We start from the raw sequence: 25,005 nt of genomic DNA on the forward strand, positions 1-25,005 counted from the left end.
ATTTCTCAGGATCTATGCACCGAAATTGCGTGAAAATGTAATCACATGTCAGTTCTAGTATAATATATTTGTCCAATGAATACCCGTTTTTCATCTGATTTTTCTTGTTGGTGTAGCAATTTTAATGGCCGGTAGTGTATCAGTCAGTGAAGTGCTACTGGCGTGATGGCGTTATCTGAGACTAGCTGGTGGTGAAAAGTTCCACCGTGAAATCCACAAACAAACGACCTAAAAGTCCTCGGACCGGTTCACAACACTGAGCGGGTGATTACGTTAATTTATTCCGCCACGCCAGCACGAAGCGCGCCTACAGCCAGCGCGGATACTGTTCCCGCTCACCGCTGTTAAGGTTAAGGTGCCAAGGTTTGCGCAAGGCTGCCGCGAGGCGCGGCCAGGGGGTTTCCGGCGGACGGGCCGGTGTCGCGTAGTGCGGGTCGCGGGACGGATGCAGGCGGAGCAGCCGCGCGCCTCCGCTCTTGTGAAACTGGCTCACCGAGCTGCACGGGCCGGCCGGCGTCACTCCATATGATAGCTCGAGCGTGGCCGCCAGATTTGGAAGCGGGAGATAAAGAGCCGGCGTACGCGCGGCTATAACAATAGCCGACCGGCACGGGTGGACATCAGTGCGCGTCCGTCCAGCTGACAGATCTCACCTCTCCCGTACAGAGGTCAACATGAAGCTCCTCGCGACTATCGTCTTTATCATCATCAGCTTTTACACCTCTTCCCATGTGAGTAAAAACGTTGTTTCTACGTAACACAAAAACACATGCTCAGTGCATCTCTTTATTGTGCTACACAGTTTCGATCAACTAGACCATCATCAGGTAACAAAATCTTAGCATCACGATTCCAACAATGACCATTCTTCCCTAAGTTTAGTACATGTATGGCCAAGTCCACTTCTAAATTGTTGTACGTCAAACGTCAGATACAATCCATCGCAAAAGTTTAAACAGTAATTATGTTGATATCTGAAATTCCAAAGACACTAATTCAAAACATCGGCTGTAAACAATGGTAAGGGTCGAGTTGGTTATTTTGATAAACTGCACAGTTAAGTTTCAGCAAAATATCATAAATAACACATTTCGATTACGTGCAATGTGATTTTCTTATTCGATTATGACATTGTTTTAAATACAACATCTACAGTAACGCCGAATTTTTCAAATGCTGAATTTCGTACTAAATTTTATTATTAAAAATTCTTCATTGGGAACTTAACATTGTTTGCTTGAAAACTGGGTGCACTTGGCATGGGTTAGCGTTGACTTACTTGCTGTGCGAATTAGCGAAACATTGCTGCGAAACTTCCCAAAATTACGGGTGTAAAAGGTCCGGAATGTTTCAGTTTTTGATACTATAAGATGGGCCTAAACAATTTGTGCATTAATGAAATATGTTGTTGCTGTTGTGGTCTTCAGTATGCAGACTGCTTTGAAGCGGCTCTTTCATTGCTGCTCTATACTGTGCAAGCTTCTTCACCTCCGAGTAACTAATGTAACCTACATCCGTCTGAGTCTGAAACTGCTTGCTGTAATTATCTCCTGGTCTCCCTCTACGACTTTTACCCCCCCCCCCCCCCTTCACCCCTGCTTCACTCTAGTACTGAACTGGTAAACCCTTGACGTCTTGGGATGCGTCCTACCAACCTATCTCTTCTTCGAGTCAGGTTATGCCACAAATTTCTTTTCACCCCAAATCTATTCAGTGTCTCCTAGTTACGTGATCTACCCATCTAATCTTCAGCATTCTTCTGTAGCACCAGATTTCGAAAGCTTCTATTCTCTTCTCTAAAATATTTATCGTCCATGTTTCTCTTCCATGTATGGCTACACTCCATACAAATACTTTCAGGAAAGACTTCCTGACACTTAAATCCATATTCGATGTCAACAAATTTCTCTTCTTCAGAAATGCTTTCCTTGCCATTGCCAGTCAGTATTTTGTATCCTCTCTGCTTCGACCATCGTCAGTTATGTTGCTACCGAAATGGCAAAACTCATCTGCTGCCTTAAGTGTCTCATTCCCTTATCTAATTCCCTCAACATAACATCATTTTAATTCGACTGCTTTCCATTATCACAGTTTTGCTTTCGTTGATGTTCATGTTATGTCGTCCTTCCAGGACACTCTCCATTCCGTTCAATTGCTCTTCGAAGTCCTTTGTTGTATGTGAGAGAATTAAAATGTCATCGGCAAACCACAAAGTTTTTATTTCTACTCCCTAGTTTTTGATTCCTACTTCTAATTTTTCTTTGGTTTCCTTTACTGCTTGTTCAATGCACAAACTGAATAACATCGGGACACTCTCTCCTCAACCACTCACTGCTTTCCATTCAAGTCCCTCGTATAACTATCGCCTGGTTTCTGTACAAATTGTAGATAGCTTCTCGCTACCTGTATTTTACCCCTGACACCTTTAGAATTTGAAAGAGAGTATTTCAGTCAACGTTATCAAAAGCTTTCGCTGTGTCTACAAAGGCTGTTAAAGCAGATTTGCCTTTCCTTAACCTATCTTCTACGAGGAGTCCTAGGGTCAGTATTGCCTAACGTGTTCCTATATTTCTCCGCAATCCAAACTGATCTTCCCCAAGATCAGTTTCTACCAGTTTTTCTATTCTTCTGTAAAGAATTCATTTTAGTAATTTGCAACCGTGACTTCTTAAGGTGATAGTTCGGTAATTTTCACACCTGTCAGCACCTGCTTTCTGTGTAATTGGAATTATTATATTGTTCTTGACGTCTGGGGATATTTTGCCAGTCTCATACATCTTGCTCACCAGACGGAAGAGTTTTGTCATAGCTGGCTCTCCCAAAGCTATCAGTAGTTCAAACGGAATGTTGTCTACGTCCGGGGCCTTGTTTCGACTGAAGTCTTTCAGTGCTCTGTCAAATTCTTCACGCAGTATCATACCTCCCATCTCCTCTTCATCTACGTCCTCTCCTATTTCCATAATACTACCCGCAAGTAATATTACCCTTGTATAGACCGTCGATACACTCCTTACACCTTTCGCTTTCCCTTCTTAGCTTAGGACTGATTTTCCATCTGAGCTCTTGATACTCATATAGGTGGTTCCCTTTTCACCAAGCTCTCTTTAATTTTTCTGTAGGCAGCGTCTATCTTTGATCTAGTGATGTATGCTTCTAAATTCTTACACTTGATCTCTAGCCGTTCTTGATTAGCCATTTTGCATTTCTTTTCAATCTCGTTCATCAGAAGCTTTTATTCCCTTTCGCCTACTTCATTCACTGTGTTTTTATATTTTCTCCTTTCATCAGTTAAATTCAATATCTGTTGTCTTACCCAAGGATTTCTACTAGCCCTCGTCTTTTCACCTACTTGACCCTCTGCTGCCTTCACTATTTCATCTCTCAAAGCTGCCCATTCTTCTTCGCCTGTATTCCTATTCCATGTTCTTGTCAATCGATCCATAATACTCCCTCTCAAATTCTCTGCAACCTCTGGTTCTTTCAGTTTATCCAGGTCTCATCTCCTTAACTTTCTATCTTCTTGCAGTTTCTTCAGATTTAATCTACGAATAAATTGTGATCAGAGTCCACATCAGCCCCAGGAAACGTCTTACAATTTAAAAGTTTGTTCCGAAATCTCTGTCTTACCATTATATAATCAATCTGAAACCTTCCTGTGTCTCCAGGTCTCTTCCACGTGTACAACCTTCTTGCATGATTCTTAAACCAAGCGTTAGCTATGCTTAATTATGATGTGTGCAAAATTGTTCCAGACGGCTTCCTCCTTCATTCCTTCCCCCCAGTCCATATCCACCTATTACGAAGTATAACAATCACAAAAAGTGAACAAGTAAGCATGGTTCAGCACAACAAAAAATTAAGTTTAGCATGAACCTTACTACAGCGTATAAACCATGTTAGGGTGACATTTAACACTCCTACCGTCATTCTGTCACCTAAATTCACATAAATTGTGGTGGGGACAAAACTTAACTTTGTTTACTTTCTTAAATGAATATTCACATTTATCTGAATAGCAGCAACTTTTCCAGAGCATTTTCAGTCAGATTTTTACCCGAGCCTTAGTTGTCCACAGCATCCTCGGATTCGTACAAATCTTTCCTGGAAGGATTTTTCTGGTACAAACATCGCCGATTACCGAGATACATGTTTTGTTCACTTATCTCTGTTTATGTGCAGACATCATGACGAAGTTGAAGTTAGCGAGAAACTGAAATGAGAGAGAGAGAGAGAGAGAGAGAACCTCTGTCTCTCGATTTATCGTGGAACCATCAACTAATATGAAAAGGCACATCACTTACCACTTTTTACATGCAGTAACTCTGTTTCTCATCGACTATCCCTTATCATTTTTACAACGAAGATCTTCAATATGAAACCATATCTAACTTTACTAATGGTAAACATTAGGCAGAACAGTCATTGTAGAAGTGATTATGCATTATACATATACCAGTAAACACCTATTCCTTAAATAATCGAGAGTACGAAATTGAACACGTTGGATTTTTTATATGTCTTTCCCTATAGTTTTTAACCTCTACGGCCGCTTCTAGTACATGGAGGTTATTCCCTGACGTCTTAACACATGTCCTATCATAAAGTTCCTTCTTCTAGTGAGTGTTTTCCTTACGTTCCTTTCTCCGTCCATTTTACGGAGGGCGTCCTCATTCCTTAGTTTATCAGTCCACCTAGCTTTCAATTTTCTTCTGTAGCACCACGTTCTCTTCTGTTCCGGTTTTCCCATTGCCCCTGATTCACTACCATACAGGGTAAACATCAATAAAACGAACAAACTGCAGGGACGGGTTCCTGAAACGAAATGGAGGAGAAAAGGTGCTATGAACTTGCGTCTGGAAATGGACGGTGAGCGTGCAACGACAACAAATCGTCTCGGAACACAGATACAGAGCTGCATCGCATCCACCTCACGAAAGATGTTCAAAGTGGCGTTCATGGGATTTAGGTGATAGGGATAGTATCGGTTGTCATGCAGGATATACATAATCGTACTTTGGCTTTCACTATGTTGGCGGGCCACTTGCCTGGAGCTTGTACTAGGGTTCGTCTCAGTATCCTGCAGAACCCGGTCCTTCAAATCTAGTGTACGCACAGTTCGACGCCTCCCTGCACGATCGTCTGTGTGAAAGGACCCATGATCACACAAACGCCCAGAAAGGGCCTGAAGTGTTGTGTGATGTGGGTGGTGTCTGTGAGGGTACTTGTTTTGGTGTAGCCGTGCTTCCTCTCGATCGTTTCCATGTGGTTGGACGTACACAAACACCATCTCGGCTTGTTCCAAGTATGAATACCGGACCATTCTGCTGTTTACAGCACGCTGCGTCAATCAGACAGCCTGCAACATACATACGGCGCGAGGTCAGAGGAACTTTCATTCGTCATAGCCATTTTCCGCGGCAACGATACATCTCCGGATACAAGGTCATAGTACATTTTTTTGCTCCATTTCCAGTCAGGAATCTGTTGTTGAAGTTTTTAGGTTTCATTAATATTCGCCCTGTACAATACTGCGCACCAAACGTAAATTTTATGAAACTTCTTCCTCACATTAAGGCCTATGTTTGATACTAGTACACTTGTTTTGGCCAGGAATGCCCTCTTCGCTTGTGGTAGTCTGCTTGTAATGCCTTTACTACTCTCATTTCTGCTACTGCTGATTACTTTCCTCTTTCTTCCGCTTACTCTCAGTCCGTATTATGTGCTCATTTTATTGTTAATTCCATTCAGCAGATCCTGTAATTCTTCTACACCCTCTCTGAGGATAACAATGTCATCAGCGAATCTTAACATTGAATTGCTTTCACCCTGAATTTTAATCCCACTCTTGAAGTTTTCTTTTATTTCCGTCATTGCTTCCTCTATGCATAGATTGAACAGTAAGGACGAAAGACTGCAGCCCTGTCGTACACCATTTTTAATCTGTTCACTTCGTTCATTTTCTTCCATTCTTACTGTCTGCTCTTGTTTCTTGTGCGTACTGTACGTTACTCGACTTTACGTATAACTTATTCTTATTTTTCTCAGAATTCGAACATCTAATACCGTTTTACGCTGTCCAACGTTTTTTCTAGGTCGATAAATCGTATGAGCACGTCTTGATTTTTCTTCACTTTGCTTCCATTACCAAGCACAACGTCAGGACTACCTCTCTAGTACCTTTACTCGATTGACATTGTTTATCTGACTCTGTACGCTGTGGGAAGCAACAATAAATGCAGCTGATAAGAGTGTCACAAGTGCCTGTTGAGGCTGTGGCTGATAAGTGGCAGATGTCCAAATGAGTGTCGCTTACAGATAAGTCGTGTGATGTTACATCATTCGTAAGGAATAGACAGGCCTGTTGCATTGTACCGTTGTTAAATCACTGAATGTGTCGTGGGGCAGAGGGACATTGCACTAATCAAGATTGAAGGTTTGAAACAAGGAGGTCATAGCTTTAGGCTTGCCTACGTTCAGGTCAGCTGGACAAGGATGAACAAATGCATCGCCGGTGGCCTTGTTATGCGAACCATTCCGAGATTTACCGCAAGTGGACAACATACATCAGCACGGACAGACAGAGAATAGAACCTCGATTCTCGCCTAAGAGACATGGTTCCAAAGGTGAGAGCTTGTACAACAGACTAAAACCAATAACCACGGTGACATATATCATATGGAAAGTGCCTTCTTGTTTTATCTGAGTGCGGAGATGGGGGGAAACAAATGAGCGTAAAGAATACTTCAGTCACTCATAGAATGGGGGATACACTGCTGGCCGTGAATATAGCAACACCGTGTAGGTGACATGCTACAAACGTCAAATGGGGTTTGCTGGGATATGCAAATAATTAGTGTACCCCTATAGAGTAAATTTAGAGAAATATCTAAAGAAGACTGTGCGGTCATTATGCTGTTGCTGACGTCTATGTTGCCTAAGGATAGCGAGAATGAAATAAGCAACATTACGGCCTTTAGAGATATACTGAGAGGTCAGTTTTCCACTGCTTGATACGCGAATGGAGTACTAAAGAAATGGGTTACACTGGTACTATGTACCCTTAGCCGTGTAATATGCATTGGCTTCCAGAGTACACTTTTTGATCCAGGGTATCCGGACACCCCTACGTAATGCGGAATTGGCCACTAGATTCGCGATATGCGCATTCGCCAGTGTAAAAGAAAGCGAAGAGTACTGTGTTGTCAGTAGAGAAACAGCAGAATTGGTAGGTTAAAAGATGAGTACTTACTTCGAACGTGAGCTAGTCATTAAATCCAGGAGCGACATTTCAGCCTTTCTAAAGCTACCCAAGTCGAGCATTGGTTATCTGATTGTGAAGTGGAAAAGTGAATGAAAATCCGCAAACTGAGATCAAGATGACGTCATGTACCAGTGGATAGGGACCGTCGAGAATTTCGGACGGTGGCTATAAAAACGCATGAAATCAGCGTAAGAAATCACTACTAAGTTCCACAGGGCTACCAGCAGTCCCGGCAGCACAGTGACTGGGCGTATGGCGAAACAAAGAATGGGGTACAATGAACGAGCGACTCCCTATACGCCTCACACTTATGTAGTGAGTGTCAAGCGACCCTTGAAGTGGAGTGAAGAGCATTGGGCAGTGGGCGAGTTCAAACGAATTATTTGGAGTGATGAATCACGCTGTACCCTGTGGCAGTCTGGTGGATGGGTTTGGATCTGACGAATGGCTGGAGAACATTACCTGCCACTATGTGTAGTGCGAACAGTGAAGTAGGTGATGTTACGGTGTGGGTGAGATTACAATGTGGTTATCCTACTTCACTTAAGAAAACGCAGAATGTGAAACACATTTTACGCCATAGTGCACTGCGTACATCAGAGAAACAGCTCGAGGGCATGATTGTTTCATTGCACTCTGTCATAAAGCAGCATCGATGAGACAATGGTTTGTGGACAGCAACGTTCCTGCAGTGGATTGGCCTGCCCAGAGTCTCGGTGTGAACCCAATGGAGAGCATTTGGACTGAGTCAGATCTTCGACTCGGCTCCATACCCCAAAGTCCAACATCACTACTTTGTCTGGTTTCGGCTCTTGAGGAAGAATGGGCTGACACTCCTCCACAGAGATTCAGACATCACGTTGGAAGTGTCTCCAGCAGGTTTCAAGCCTTTATAATCGATGAGGCTGGTCACAGCCGACATTAATTCACACCAATAGGCGTTCGGTTACTTTTGATCAGGTAGTGCAAGCGTGTTACGGCCCGGCATTTGGAACGAGCACCTCGGAAACGGTGAATTTGGCCAGCTGTTTTTGTGCTTCTGTTGTAATCATGTACAGAAAGTGGTTGAAGACGTTGAAACCACCAGTAGGCGACAAGGTGTCGGACGTCCACGTGTCCTCACAGAACGTGTAGGTTGAAAGCTTCCCTGTTCTGTAAAGCAGGGTAGGTGGCGAACGATGGCACATCTGACGACAGAATACGGTGCTGGTGCAGACACAGTTGTCCTGGATCACGCCGTTCAGTGTCTATTGTTGAACACCGAGTTCCACAGCAGACGGCGGCTATGCTTTTCCACGTTGAACGAACGACATTGCCCATAACGACTGCTGTGGGCAGTGGATCATTGCGATGGAAACGTGTCACCTGATTGAATGAATCCGTTTCTTGTTACGCAAAGTCGATCATCGTGCTCTTATACGCCGTCATTCAAGTGAATGGTTGCTCGAAACGTACACTGTGCATCGGACGCATGATGGTGGGGGCACTATGAAGCTATATTGGACATTCACCTGGATGTTCACGGTTTTTGTTGTAGTAATCCAAGACACCATGATAGTTTTGGATTCCTTGAAGATTATTTCGGATCACCTGCAACCCTTCATGTCTGATGTTTACCTGGGACGGCAATGGCACCTTCCAACATGATAAATGTCTCCACTACGGGGCGAGAAACATCCTACAGCGCTTTCAAGAGCATAATAGTTAACTCAGGTTGTCTGTTGGTCACTTGATTCGGATTTGCTGATCAGAACCCGATGTAACAGATCTAAGACACTACTGGGTACCCGTTCCGTTCTCTGAAACCACTGATCTGTAAATTACGGGAACTGCGTTATATGTTCGTTGACATCTGGTGCTATGTACCACCGAAGGCCTATCAGCTACTTGTTGAACCCACGCCGCGGAACGACGATTTTACGTTGCTTTCCAATGGCGGACCAACACGCCCTTAAGCACGTGGTCATAATGTTTTGACCTACCAGTGTATGATGTAGCAGCGGTCCGAAGACTGCTTTGATGCAGCTCTCCACGCTAATCTATACGGTGCAAGTCTCATCTCAGAATAGCTACTGCAACCCACATCCATTTGAACCTGCTTATTGAACTCGTCTTGGTCTGCCTCCTCAAGTATCAACCCTCCCCCCCCCCCTTCCCCCTTCCGACAAACACACAAAAACACACATCTCCCTCCATTGCTAAACTGATAATTTGACGATTCCTTGACGCCTCACGATGTATCCTATCAGCAGAGACATTCTTTTGATCAACTTATGCCACAAATTTTTCTCCCCGATTTTGTTTAGTACCTCCTTATTAGTTGTACGATCCACCTATATAATCTTCAGCATTCTTCTGCAACATCACATTTAAAAGCTTCTGTTCTCTTCTTGTCGCAATCGCTTATTATCCGTGTTTCACTTCCATCTAAGGCTACATTCCATACAAATGCCTACAGATAAAACTTCTAAGGCTTAAACATATATTTGAAGTTAACAGAGTTCTCTTCTTGAGAAACACTTTTCTTCTTGTAACCAATCTACATTTTCTATCCTCTCTCCTTCGGCCATCATCAGTTATTTTACTACCGAAGTACTAAAACTAATCTACTACTTCTACACTCCTGGAAATGGAAAAAAGAACACATTGACACCGGTATGTCAGACCCACCATACTTGCTCCGGACACTGCGAGAGGGCTGTACAAGCAATGATCACACGCACGGCACAGCGGACACACCAGGAACCGCGGTGTTGGCCGTCGAATGGCGCTAGCTGCGCAGCATTTGTGCACCGCCGCCGTCAGTGTCAGCCAGTTTGCCGTGGCATACGGAGCTCCATCGCAGTCTTTAACACTGGTAGCATGCCGCGACAGCGTGGACGTGAACCGTATGTGCAGTTGACGGACTTTGAGCGAGGGCGTATAGTGGGCATGCGGGAGGCCGGGTGGACGTACCGCCGAATTGCTCAACACGTGGGGCGTGAGGTCTCCACAGTACATCGATGTTGTCGCCAGTGGTCGGCGGAAGGTGCACGTGCCCGTCGACCTGGGACTGGACCGCAGCGACGCACGGATGCACGCCAAGACCGTAGGATCCTACGCAGCGCCGTAGGCGACCGCACCGCCACTTCCCAGCAAATTAGGGACACTGTTGCTCCTGGGGTATCGGCGAGGACCATTCGCAACCGTCTCCATAAAGCTGGGCTACGGTCCCGCACACCGTTAGGCCGTCTTCCGCTCACGCCCCAACATCGTGCAGCCCGCCTCCAGTGGTGTCGCGACAGGCGTGAATGGAGGGACGAATGGAGACGTGTCGTCTTCAGCGATGAGAGTCGCTTCTGCCTTGGTGCCAATGATGGTCGTATGCGTGTTTGGCGCCGTGCAGGTGAGCGCCACAATCAGGACTGCAAACGACCGAGGCACACAGGGCCAACACCCGGCATCATGGTGTGGGGAGCGATCTCCTACACTGGCCGTACACCACTGGTGATCGTCGAGGGGACACTGAATAGTGCACGGTACATCCAAACCGTCATCGAACCCATCGTTCTACCATTCCTAGACCGGCAAGGGAACTAGCTGTTCCAACAGGACAATGCACGTCCGCATGTATCCCGTGCCACCCAACGTGCTCTAGAAGGTGTAAGTCAACTACCCTGGCGAGCAAGATCTCCGGATCTGTCCCCCATTGAGCATGTTTGGGACTGGATGAAGCGTCGTCTCACGCGGTCTGCACGTCGAGCACGAACGCTGGTCCAACTGAGGCGCCAGGTGGAAATGGCATGGCAAGCCGTTCCACAGGACTACATCCGGCATCTCTACGATCGTCTCCATGGGAGAATAGCAGCCTGCATTGCTGCGAAAGGTGGATATACACTGTACTAGTGCCGACATTGTGCATGCTCTGTTGCCTGTGTCTATGTGCCTGTGGTTCTGTCAGTGTGATCATGTGATGTATCTGACCCCAGGAATGTGTCAATAAAGTTTCCCCTTCCTGGGACAATGAATTCACGGTGTTCTTATTTCAATATCCAGGAGTGTAGTGTCTCATTCCCGAATCTAATTCCCTCAGTATCGCCTGATTTAGTTCGACTACATTCAATTATCCTTGTTTTGCTTCTGTTAATATTCATTTTATATCTTTCGTTCAAGACATTTCCCATTCCGTTGAACTGCACTTCCAAGTACTTTGCTCTCTCTGACAGAATTTCAATGTCACTGGCCAGCCACAAAAATTTTACTTCTTCTTTCTGAACTTCAATACCTTTCCAAATTTTTCTTTATCTTCCTTTACTGTTTGCTCAATGTACATGATGTATAGCTTCGGAGATAGTCTACATGTTTGTCTCATTCCCCTATCAACGGCTGCTTCCTTGTCAAGTCCTTCGACTCTTACATCAGCTGACTGGTTTCTGTACAAGTTGTATACACTCTTTCTCTCGCTGTGTTTTACCCCTTCTGTCTTCAAATTTTCAAAGAGTGTGTTCCGCTCAACTTTGACAAAAGCTTTCACTAACTCTACAAAAGCTATGAAGTAGGTTTGCCTTTCTTTAAGCTACATTATCAACCGTAGGGTGTGCATTGCCTCGCGTGTTGCAACATTTCTCCGGAACCCAAACTGATCTTCCCCGAGGTCGGCTACTACGAGTTTTTGCATTCTTCTGTAAATAATGATGCCGTGAATTATTAAACTGATATTCCGATAATATTCATACCTACCACAACCTACTTTCTTTGGAAATGGATTTATTCTATTCTTGTTAAAGTCTGAGGGTATTTCTCTTGTATGACATACCTCGCACACCAGGTGGATTAGTTTTGTCATGGCTGGCTCTCACAAAGGTATCAACAAGTCTGAGGGAATCACGTGTTCTCCAGGGCCTTGTTTCGTCTTAGGCCTTACAGTGTTATGTAAAATTGTTCTCGCAGTATCATACCTACCTCTAATTTTCATCTACGTCCTCTCCCCTTTCTGTAATATTACCTTCTAATTACTTCCCTTCTATGGGCCCTTTACATAATCCTTCCACCTTTCAACTTCCCCTTCTCTGCTTAGTACAGGGTTTCCATCTGAGTTTTTGATATTCATTCAGCTGCCTCTCTTTTCTCCAGAGACCTGCTTAATTCTCCTGCAGGCGGCAGCTGTCTTTCCCCTGGTGTACATGCTTTTGTAATATTAAATTTGTTCTCTGGTAATTCCTGATTAGCCGTTTTGCACATACTCTGTCTCACTTTTTAGGCGGTTGTATTTGTTTTCGCCTGCTTCATTTGCTACTAATATTTTCTTTTAATAATTAAATTTATTATCTCCTGCGATACCCAAGAATTTCCACTAGGCCTTGTCTTTTTAACTGTTTGATCCTTTATTGCCTTTCACCTTTCAAAGCTACCCTTTCATCATCTACTACACTCATGCTCATAAATTAATGATAATTGCAGAAGGTGGTGCCACACAACGTGGCACTAAACACAACTGGCGCTAACAACATAGCCACATAGGGAACAAACACGACATAAATCTGTAAGTCCACGGTATTGGTGATAAGTTGAGAAAAAGGTCCCGAAACACATGTGCTACAAAACGCGCATGTACCCCGACATCAATATGGGATATGATCACCATGCACACGCACACACGCCGCACAACGGGTCGGCATACTCTGTATCAGGTGGTCGAGCAGCTGTCGGGTATAGCCTCCCATTCTTGCACCAGTGCCTTTCGGAGCTCCTGAAGTGTCGTAGGGGGTTTGAAGACGTGCAGCGATACGTCGACCGAGAGCATCCCAGACGTGCTCGATGCGGTGCAGGTCTGGAGAACAGGCAGGCCACTCCATTCTCCTGATATCTTCTGTTTCAAGGTTCCCCTCCACCATGGCATCTCGGTGGGGCCGTGCGTTATCATCCATCAGGAGGAGGGTGGACCCACTGCACCCCTAAAAAGGCAAAATGACATCCCGATACACCAGACCTGTTACAGTTCCTCTGTCGGAGACATGCAAGGCTCTACGTGTACCAATCATAGTCCCACCCCATACCGTCAAACCACGACCTCCATACAGGTCCCTTTCAAGGACATTAAGGAGTTGGTATCTGGTTCCTGGTTCACGCCAGATGAAAACCCGGCGAGAATCACTGTTCAGAGTAAACGAGGACTCGTCCGTGAACGTAACTTGGGACCACTGTTCCAATGACCATGTACTGTGTTCTTGACACCAGGCTTTACGGGCTCTCCTGTGACCAGGTGTCAGTGGAGCGCACCTTGCAGGTCTCCGGGCGAATAAACCATGTCTGTTCAGTCGTCTGTAGACTGTGTGTCTGGAGACAACTGTTCCAGTGGCTGCGGTAAGTCCCGAGCAAGGCTACCTGCAGTACTCCGTGGCCGTCTGCGGGCGCTGATGGTGAGAGCTCGATCTTCTTGTGGTGTTGTACACTGTGGACGTCCCATACTGTAACGCCTAGACACGTTTTCTGTCTGCTGGAATCGTTGCCATAATCTTGAGATCACACTTTCTGGCATATGGAGTGCCTGTGCTACGACCTGCTGTGTTTGACCAGCCTCCAGTCGCCCTAGTAATCTACCCATCTTAACGTCATCAATATGTGTTCTTTGAGCCATTTTTAACACACAGTCACCATTAGCACATCTGAAAACGTCTGCACACTTACTCGCTGCACCGTACTCTGACATGCACCAACACACCTCTGCATATGTGGACTGCTGTCAGCGCCACCGTGCGACGACTGCATGTCAAATGCACCACATGGTCATACCCTGAGGTGATTTAAACCCGCAAACCGCCCACCAGAGCGTTGTTTCACCGTGTATCAGCATTATCTCTAATTTATAAGCTTGAGTGTATGTTCCTTTCGCCTGTTGCAGTCAGTCGTTACCCAATGCTCCCTCTGATGCTCTTAACAACTTATGATTCTTTCAACTTATCCATATCCCATCACCTTAATTTCCTACCTTTTTGGAATTTCTTCAGTTTTAATTTACATTTCACGATCAAGAAATTGTGTTCAGAGTCCATATCTGCCACCGAATAAGTCTTGTAGTTTAAAATCTGGTTCTGAAATAACAGTCTCCCCATTATACAATCAGCCTGAAACCGTCAAGGGTCTCCATACCTCTTCGACCTATACTATGTTCTTTCACGAAGTTAAACTAAGTGTTGATTGTGCTCTGTGTAAAATTTTGCCAGATGGCACCGTCTTTCATTTTCTCCCCCTTTCCATATTCTCCCACTGTTTTTCCTTTCCTTCCTCTAATTAGTACCGAATTCCTATCATTCATCACAACTGAGTTTTCGTCTTCCTTAACTATCTGAAGAATTTCTCTTGCCTCATCACACATCCTTTCAATATCTTCATCATCTAAGGAGCTAGGGGGATATAAACTTGTACTACTCTGGTTAGTGTTGGCTTTGCCTCTATCTTGGCTTCGAAGATATGTTCACTGTCTTGCTCATAGTACTTTACGTGCATTCCTATTTTATTGTTCATTATTAGCATCTACTCCTGTATTGCCTCTATTTGGTTTTGCATTTATAATCATGTACACACCTGACCAAAAGTCCTGTTCATCCTGCCACTGATCATCACTACTATATCTAACTTCAACCTATTCATTTCTATTTTTAGGTTTCCTAACCTACTTACGAAATTAAGGGACCTAGCGTTCCACTCTCTGATCCGTAGAATGCCTGTTTAATTTTTCTTGATGGACGTCATCATTCTGAGTAGTCCTCGCCTGTAGATTCGAATGGGGGGACTATTTTACCTCCGAATATTTTACCCAATAGGATGCCAGAATCATTTAACCACCCAGTAGAGATGCATGTCAAAAACAGTTCAAATGGCTCTAAACACTATAGGACTTAACATCTGAAGCCATCAGTCCCCGAGACTTAGAACTACTTAAACCTGACTAACCTAAGGACATTACACACATCCATGCCCGAGGCAGGATTCGGACTTGCAACCGTAGCAGCCGCGTGGTGCCGGACTGAAGCGCCTAGAACCGCTCGACCACAGCGGCCGGCAGCTGCATGTCCTCGAGATAAGTACTGGCTGTAGTTTCCCCTTGATTTCAGCCGTTCGCTGTGCCAGCACAGCATGTTGGCTGGTGTTGCAAGGACAAACTGTTGCTCCTGCAACTACTGTAAAGGCTGTTGCCCCTCCACAGGAAACGCTCGTTTGTCTTGCTTCTCCAGAGATAACCGTCGGTTGCGGCTGAGGCACTCAAGCCACCTCCGTTAGCCATGTCAGTGACTCACGAGGCATCTTCAGTGTATAAAGAACGAAATAATCTGGTCCTAATGACAATAATCCCCTTAAATGGGTAGGACTTGTCATCGGGCTGAATTATCAAGTTTCCTCCCTTTGAAGGTATTCCTTTTCTTGCTACATAGGCGTAGACCACATGAAAGGCAAGAAGAAAATGGAGTGACATTCGAGAAATCTGAGACATATATGAGAGCTGACTGATGCTAAAAAGCAGCTGACAGGAGCCAATAAAGGAGCAATGTTCCGTATCTTTGGTCTGGTAGCGAAACGATGGTAATGATGATAGTTCGCCAAGAAAATATTAATTTATTTTTTTGTACCTCCAAAAGATAATGACAGAACTGTATTTTTGGAGCGAATTGCAGCACTTGTCTTCCAATATTCTAAAACTGACTGTCCGAAGGAATGAAGATCGTCATTTAGCGTTATTATTATGTGTTTAATGGTGTCCACAGCCCCGCAGTATTTTGGAAGTTGCAATACGTTTTACCTGGAGTTTTATTAAATCTGTGTATTTACTATTAGGATTGTTGTGCTGTTTTCAAGTAATAACTACTATGACGTCAATGCATACATGGAAGATGTAAACACTGTTGACACGAAGATGATATCCTCTTAACAGTAATGCAGTTGCACTGATGCAGCTCGAAGTGTGCCATTACTTACCGAAATTGGGATTGTAAATAACGTTGACATTTTTAAAATTTTGCGGTATGACAACAATGGCCCAATTAAGCCGTACAAGTATGAGGCTCATTCAAGGGAATATGCGTTACATTCACCTGGAGTGGTTTAGCGGTAGATAAAGAATTGAACACCGCTTCTCCGGGGATGAATGTAGTCTTTACTATTGCACCTCTTTAGTTGGTACCAATGTATTCTGACATATTTTCAGTGCTTTGAGCGAAACGTTTCGAAAAATACGAGGGCTATTCGGAAAGTATGGTTCGATGGGGTGCGAAATGGAAATCATAGGGAAAACCCGATGCAGCTTTTCACAGATGTGTTTGGAAGTGTCTCTAATATGCCTGTCGATCGTGTCACGTCGCTCTTTTCAGTTCTGAACGCACAGTGAGCACGTAAATATACCTAGAACAGTAGTGTCTCCCGCCAAGTATGAAGGCCTGGTGTGAGATTTCGTCTGATGTCATGCAGCCCACATAAAATAACTGTCATGCGTTTCCTTCTTCATGACAGTTCTCGGCCGCATTCTGAAGGGACAATGGAAATGTTCCTGCACCGTTTTCGATGTTCGATGTTTGTAATTGACTCTCCCTGAGTTTCATAGCTGCTTACATGAACCACTAACTATGAAGACAACGTTCTGGCACAGACAACGAGCTGTAGACGAGCGTCATCGGGTGTAGCGGATCTTCTCCTAACTTGCTACGCGAGTATCACAAAATAGGGCTGAAAGTGAACTTTGCTGCAGATTTCAGACTCATAACCGTATGTTAAACTTTGCAGGGGTATCTATGTGTGCTTTCCTCTGTAAACATTAATCACAGTTGCATTTATTCTAGTCCTCATTTCAGGAATGAAAATACCTGTAGAAAATATGTTTTTCCTCTAGCAAAAGGTACAAATGCTTTAGTGTTTTTGTGTATATTGCAAAATTCTCTGTCTTTTGTGTAGTTTGAGTCACGGAAAACATGGTTTCGGCATCTTGCAGAGTTTATGAAATATCAGTGATGTCCATGTTACCCGGAACACATTATCCCTCTCGGTAGAGAAGATAAGGGATATAAATCAAATGTTTTATCTCGTCGATTTTCATTAACGGTAAACGTGTGTTATCAGATTGCATTTGTGAAGCAATATATGACCTGTAATCATTACCTAGTAGTTCCTTGTGTCACAGCACGTTTCATACAATTGTATCGTTGTTGTCCTCTTCTTTGTCTACTTTTTTGTCATTACTATCTGCCTTCGTACGAGACGTACTGTAGCGTAACATGTCTAACGTGATTGATAAAGTTATTTTGAAAATGTAGAATATACAGGAGTCGAATATGGTTCAAATGGTTCAAATGGCTCTGAGCACTATGGGACTTAACATCTGAGGTCATCAGTCCCCTAGAATTTAGAACTACTTAAACCTAACTAACCTAAGGACATCACACACATCCATGCCCGAGGCAGGATTCGAATCTTCGACCGTAGCAGTCGCGCTGTTCCGGACTGAAGCGCTTAGAACCGCTCGGAAACCGCGGCCGGCTACGAAAAAATTTCATATCAGTAGGACGACATTAATCATTGCCAACTGGAGAGACAAATTTTAATACAGATAATTTTAATTTTAGTCAGTGCAAAAGTTATTGAAGGTTGTATACATCAAAATGAAATACCTATTTGCTTTTCGGGATGCGATTAGTGCTCTTGAAAATATTTTCTTTTCAGTGCTTCTTTCTTGCAATCGGGGTACGGTCTACGATATTCTTGAACACTGCGGAATACAAATTCCTTTTGCTCTTCGTCTACAGTCAACAATCCGTAAAAATTTTGCATTAATTTAACACACATTTCAGCAGGGTCATCAACAGTTTTTAACTCCTTAACTGTCCGTGTAGTGTGTAAATATAAAGTGTTGCTCGTTCAGCTCCTATGAGAGCATTCTTGAATAAAACTAACGTCCATAATCTTCAAGGAGGAGAACAGAAGGCTACTCTTTCTTGATATGGAACATGCTTGAGGAAGGATATATAACTTTAAGAATGAAAACCAATAACAAATGGTAATCAGAATAATATTAAGCTTACCATCTAGTCGTCCATCCACTTCTCCACAGAAAGAAACATATCTGTTTTCGAGTTGTGGATTCTCCCTGTCCAAATTTACTGCCTTTTTGATGTTGGTGTGCACGTCTGGTTTATGATTAAAGAACAATAAAGGAGAGAACTATTCTGATAAATATGACAAATGATGACTACATTTCTTTACAGACGGTTTTGATATCATAGAACCAGTCCTTTCATACGATCTCAGCTCTTCTAATAAGCAGAGATTCGGACGTGGAACTTTTACAGCTCCATTGCACTGCAGCCACGATTTGGCATAAGCACTCACGATGAAAAGAAAGACATCTCTCAATGTATTTTTATTTTTAGCGGATAGTTCAAGCTACGATATTAGCAGAAACATATTAAGCAATAAATTGCTTTTAACATGCATCTTTCTTGACGTATTGCTCCAGCAGAGTATATTTTCAGTTTTTCTAAAGTCTGCTTCCAAAATTTTTACACGGAGATCTGCGAGTTTACTGTAATCACCTCTCACTTTTGGAGTCTCCAATTCACTTTCATAGAAGCCTAACATCTCCTTAATTTGTTACTCATTAAAAAAACAAATCCACAATATTCTTTCCAGAATCAAAATTACTGACACTGGTTTTATCTCAACAGTTTGGTAACTGGTATGTCACGATTGCTTGTTTCACGGTGTCCTTCACAAAATAAGTTCACGAAAGTGATGACGGTATAGTAGATACAACAACTCCCTGTCCATTTTGCGTTCAAGTACGATGTATGCCTCATTGGGACGACCATTGCTTAAGGCAGTTGTGCAGCAGCAGAGGGTTTGTACGTTGCCCTCAGCACCGGAAAGCCAATGAGTTGTTCATTGTCCTCAAACTAAACAGTGATGACGTCTACAGTTTACCTTCCCAATGAATGGTAAGAACTCTAGAAATATCGTTCTACAAACCTGGCTTTATTGTTTCAGACTGTTCTCATCTCTTCTTCTGCCCATCCCTATGAAGAAGTGATTTATTAATACAGAGCTCTAAATTATGGTGACCAAGTCCCTCTGCTGTTGCCGAATTTATGCAGAATCTCTTATATTCAAATGTCACCTATCGAAAAAAACCGCTAATTTTTCAGCACTGTTCGGTTCCTTGACTTGCAGCATTCTCCAACAAACTGTCAGTACGTTCTAATAACGTTAATTTCACCTTAACTTGAAAATGTCATATCTGATCTGGAGATAATGAAGAAGGAAGTAAAGCAGAAAATGTAGACGTAGATGGAGTACACTTTTGTTTCGTTTGCGTTTTGTTATTTCAATTTTCTTTGCACTCACCCCTACTCTTGTACCTACAGCATCACCGTCTACTACTGAATATCAAGCTTTACGACCTGGCACTCACTGTCGAAGTAAAAACATTATGTCTTTTTTCCGGCTTGATTGTTTGTAGAGCATTGAAAAGTGCGACATCAAATAAATTGTCCAAATTATTCATAAATTTGACGGCGTTTGAATACATCTTGACATCTTTTCGCGCTTTTTGCTAGTTTCTCCACTCTGAAAGCCGATTAATAAGTTTTTGAGTACAATGCTGAATAGCTCTTGTCAGAATTCTTGCTTTGTCCAAAAATATAATGCGACGCGAGTGGGAACAAATAAACAACTGACTGCACTGCACGTGCACGTACTGTTAAGCTGAGCGTGACATCTATGAGCAATGTGAGTAATGTGGAAGATCGTGTTCCTTACGCGCTGAAGTGGGCATGGGGTTATAGTGCTTCGGCCACCACAGAATTTTGTACAGAGATGTTTCAGAGTCATCCAAGCGGTACTGGGGGGGGGGGGGGGGGGGGGGAGCATTCAAAAAAACTGAAAAAACTGAAGTCAGAAAATAAAGGATATCCTAGCGACGTATACTGCGCGCGACCAAGGCGGCTGGAACGCCCCGATGACCCAAGTGAAAACTGAGAAAGCAACGGCAGTCAATGGGTGGCCACGACTCGACTCATTATCTGAAGCCCAGAACCATCAGGGCTAGATGGCGGCTCAAAGACTAGCGACATCACATAGTTGATGATGGTGATCTGTGAGGCACATTTGACCGATGACTGGCACGGAGACTGCGCCAATCAAATGCATGGTGCCGATGGAATCTGCTGCCACAAGATGAGCTTGGGGCCTACGTACTCACTCTGGCCGGATGTGATGTGAGGTAGCATCGCGTCACTTAGTGGCTTGCCGAAACGCAGCGTTGTGCTGTGGCATGTTGCAATCTAGACCACTGCTGATGGTATAAGGCCTCGTTACTGCACGCTACGCCAGGCATTACCGCACTGCCTAACTACAAAATCATGTAGGTGACTGGCCTGCATACCTCTCCACTGGTTCAAAGGCTCGTCTAAGGCCGATGCCGCACATTTATCCCCCCCTCCCGCCACCCATGGGACAATTCGGTCCTCGGAATTGCAGACTGCTGCTGAACTTGTGGACTACTCAAGCATCATGATATTGCTGTTACCACAAGTATTCCCTTGCATTCTCTCTCAGACTGCTATTCATACTTTCATACTGTACACATTATCTGTTCTTCTCTGCATCCCCCATCACACAGTGTACGGCAAGCGGTGTACTCACAACGTTCTTTCACTGTAGCTAAATTTCGTGGCTGATCCATTGGGTTGGCAGATCAAGGACTGGGAGAGCAGATGATCCGATAACTCTACGATGATGATTTCTTTTGAATATGGAACATTCTGATAGTATACTTACTAAACGTTGCAATTTCCCCGAAATATCACATCTACGTAAAATCCTTAACTAATTTGAGTAGATTTTTTAGTGTATGAATAACACGTAATTCCGGAAAACTGAGTGTCGGCGAACAGATTGATGACAATATTGTTAACAAATTTGATTCGATCTTGTATTACGAGAAGTCAGAAAATGGAATCAAACGCATCCACACCGGCATTCTGACACCATCCTTCTACACTGAAGAGTCAAACAATCTGGTACACCTGCCTAATATCGTGTAGGACTCCTCCCCCCCCCCCCCCCCCACCGCCACCCCACCCTCCCGAGCACACAGAACTGCCACATCACGGGTTCTAAGCGCTCAGTCCGGAACCGCGCGACTGCTACGGTCGCAGGTTCGAATCCTGCCTCGGGCATGGATGTTTGTGACGTCCTTAGGTTAGTTTGATTTAAGTAGTTCTAAGTTCTTGGGGACTGATGACCACAGATGTTAAGTCCCATAGTGCTCAGAGCCATTTTTTTGCCACATCACGACGGGGCACGTACTCTACTAATGTCTGGAGGGAAATGACACCATGATTTCTGCAGAGCTGTCCATAAATCCGTAAGAGTACTAAGGGGTTGAGATCTCTTCTGAAAAGCACGTTGCAAGGCAACCTAGATATGCTCAGTAATGTTCATATCTGCAGAGTTTGGTGGCCAATCGAAATGTTTAAACTCAGAAGGGTGTTCCTGGAGCCACTCTCCAGCAATTCTGGAGGTGTGGGCTATAGCATTGTTCTGCTGGAATTGCCCAAGTTCCTCGGAATGCACAATGGACATGTTTATGTACGTGTCCTCTTCCAGAGTCGTATGTAGACTTATCAGGGGTCCCATGTCACTCCAACTGCATACGCCCCACACAATTACAGAGCCTCCACCAGCCCTGATGACATGCAGGATCCACGGATTCATGAGCTTGTCTCCATACTCGTGCACGACCATCCGCTCGATACAATTTGAAACGAGACTCGTCCGACCATACAACATGTTTCCAGTCATCAACAGTCCAAAGTCGATGTTTACGGGCCCAGGCGAGGTGTAAAACTTTTCGTCGTGCAGTCGTCAAGGGTACTCGAGTGGGGCTTCGGCTGCGAAAGCCCATATTGATGATGTTTCTTTGAATGGTTCGCACGCTGACATTTGATGACGGCCCAGCACTGAAATCTGCAGCAATTTGCAGAAGGGTTGCACTTCTGTCACGTTGTACGATTCTCTTCAGTCGTCGTTGGTCCCGTTCTTGCAGGATCTTTTTCCGAGGATTTGATGTTTTATACGATTGCTGATACTCAAGGTACACTCTTGAAATGGTCGTACGGGAAAATCCCCACTTCAAACTCACTTGTCCACTGTACCTGACGGGATACCAATTCGATTCTACACAGAGTACGCGAAAGAACCTGCCCCCTTTCTAACAGTCGTGTACCGCAAGTCTCTAGAGGAACGGAAGGTTTCTTTGACACTTCAGTGTACAAGGCGATAGCTGCGCTCCAAGCAGACAGTAAGCTACACTTTTAATTGAGATATACGACGAGTGCGAGTATTATCATGTATATTGATTTTTAACATAGCTTTTACGTCAGGGACAGTGGATAAATAACAAAACGTTTATGTCATTGAATCAGTGAGATTCGCCTCTTTTTGCATTTATTTCATAATCAGCGGTTCCAGGCGCTTCAGTCCGGAACCGCGCTGCTGCTACGGTCGCAGGTTCGAATCCTGCCTCGGGTATGGATGTGTGTGATGTCCTTAGGTTGGTTAGGTTTAAGTATTTCTAAGTATAGGGGACTGATGACCTCAAATGTTAAGTCCCATAGTGCTTAGAGCCATTTGAACCATCTGATAATTTACTGTCACTTAGACTGCACAACTATAGAATTATTTTGTAAATTAAATAGAAAAGTATTTAAAAACACTAACCTCACGACTGGCATTCTGTGGCGCTAGTGTCTTTCCCATTGCCAGAGGTTAGAAACTTTGACAGCAATAATGACAAGATTGTATAATTATGTTACACTGTGACAGTACTCTGAAGATATAGTTACGATAGTACTATCTGCAGACGAGACGGCACTAGCAGCAGTTTTGTGTGTTTGCAGGGCCGGTACTTGCATCAGGGGCCCCACACTGCCGAGTCACAGCCTGGAATCTCGGCAACACCTCGCCCCAGTGCTGAAGCAACACGACCCGGAGTCCAGGCGTCACCGCTGGTGGTAGAGGTGAGACTGCGCACGCAGCTCTGTCGCTTATTCTACAAGTCATGCTCAAAATACTCAGTATTCAGTGGCACCTGTCGCAGACACCACTCATAATGTGCATTCACAATAGATGACTGCTTATTCATTCGTTACATCTCTGGGCACCACCGTGAATTCCACTTACAGATCCGTCCTGAATCAAATGCTTTATCTCACATATACAGCCGACCTTTTTAAATCGTCCCCTCCCGCTTACCTACGCCAATATGCTGACGGACCGTTTTCTTTTCTGTCCATGCCACGCTCCATTCGTCTCAATAATCACTCCAACTCCAACCCAATAACGTCACATCTGGTCTAGCCAGTTGTACCTCTCAATCAATCGTGCAAAAACCAAGGAAGTACCTATATATAAACCACCAAAGCTTTCGAGACCTCTACCTAACAGTCTTCTGTCGACCAAATCAGTACTAAAAACTTGAAATTCCTCGAATTAAAAGTCGACAGAAAGATAACGTGGAACCCCCACAGTCAAAAGAAACCACAGATTAGTATAAGAACTATCAACTGGTATAATTCAGGATCTAAACAAATCGATTGTTATACGTAGCTACAAGACCCTCCTCGGTCCCATCCCCATCTATGTAATTGTTGCATAGATATCCGTCACTTCCAAGTTTTATCACTTCCTGCAAATCCTTGAATTTTACGACTCTGCCTTGCTTTCCATATCCGTCTCCTCTCCCTCATCAGTAGCCTAAACAGTTGATTAACTTACATCTCTCCAAACATCTTGAACACGTTCACCAGTGTTATGTCTCCCTCTGACTAGAATTCCAACACCGCATTGTATATATTGCTCCTTGAGAACTGTAGCTTTCCGGTGCGGCTCCATCATCACACCTCATCTTCCTTACAACGCCATAAATTCGTGACCGTTTCCCGGATGGTTTCGACTGCGTTCCTCTATGAGACCATGAAATCTTCCTTGAGATCATTTCATCCTGTCAATTGCATCAAACATGATGATGTTTGCTTCACCAACAGCCATATGTTCCCTTGGAGGCCATGTTTTCTGCTTCCAATGTTCGTGCTTTGCCCTACTATCCCACATGCAGATAAAACATGGGTGCTTTGTATATCCACTTTGTTGTCCAAGCAAGAAGTTCACCATTTTCAAATCAACACAAATCAACCACTGGTGCTGCATATACTGAATTTTCTGCAGAACCATCTTGATGTTAGCATATGCTTCACAAAGTTTTGTTGAGTGGGCAATTGGAATAGATGCGTAACGATTGCCATTGTGTAGGAGAACACATTTTAAACTTCTAGTGGAACTGTCTATGAAGAGACGCCAGTCCTCTGGTCTATATTCCGGCAGCCCCAATTCAAGTAAAAGTCCAGGTATATTGCTGCAATACACTATAACCTCTTCTTGGTTGAAGTATGGAAGAAGGTTTTCTTCTCTCGTCCGATAAGCTGTTATTTTAACACTTGGATGAAGACAGTTCTTTTCCTTAAGCCTGGATGCAAAGAGTTCTGATGCTTGCTTTGAAAGATTGAGTTCTCGTATCAAGTCACTGAGCTCCTTCTGGTCGAACTGCTGGGGTTGTGTCTCACGTCCTTCGTATTCCGAACCACTGCTTGTACATTCCTCGCCGTGCACATCGTCATCTGATGATGTTAGCGTGGGTAATGTTGTGAAGGTTGGTACAGGAACA

The 25,005-nt window shown here is 44.1% G+C and overlaps 1 protein-coding gene across 1 annotated transcript in view; it reads left to right on the plus strand.

The window, feature by feature from the left end:
• Positions 1-441: 441 nt before the first annotated feature.
• LOC124622175 (acetylcholinesterase-like) overlaps positions 442-25,005 on the plus strand; it is a 115,816-nt gene continuing 91,252 nt past the window's right edge. Inside the window, exons 1-2 of the mRNA XM_047147818.1 lie at positions 442-731; positions 23,183-23,302. Coding sequence (XP_047003774.1) covers positions 675-731; positions 23,183-23,302 — 177 coding nt within the window. The 5' untranslated portion in view covers positions 442-674. The remainder of the gene's footprint in view (positions 732-23,182; positions 23,303-25,005) is intronic.

This window comes from Schistocerca americana, chromosome 7, assembly GCF_021461395.2.
Source record: "Schistocerca americana isolate TAMUIC-IGC-003095 chromosome 7, iqSchAmer2.1, whole genome shotgun sequence".
Classification (NCBI taxonomy): Eukaryota; Metazoa; Arthropoda; class Insecta; order Orthoptera; family Acrididae; genus Schistocerca; species Schistocerca americana.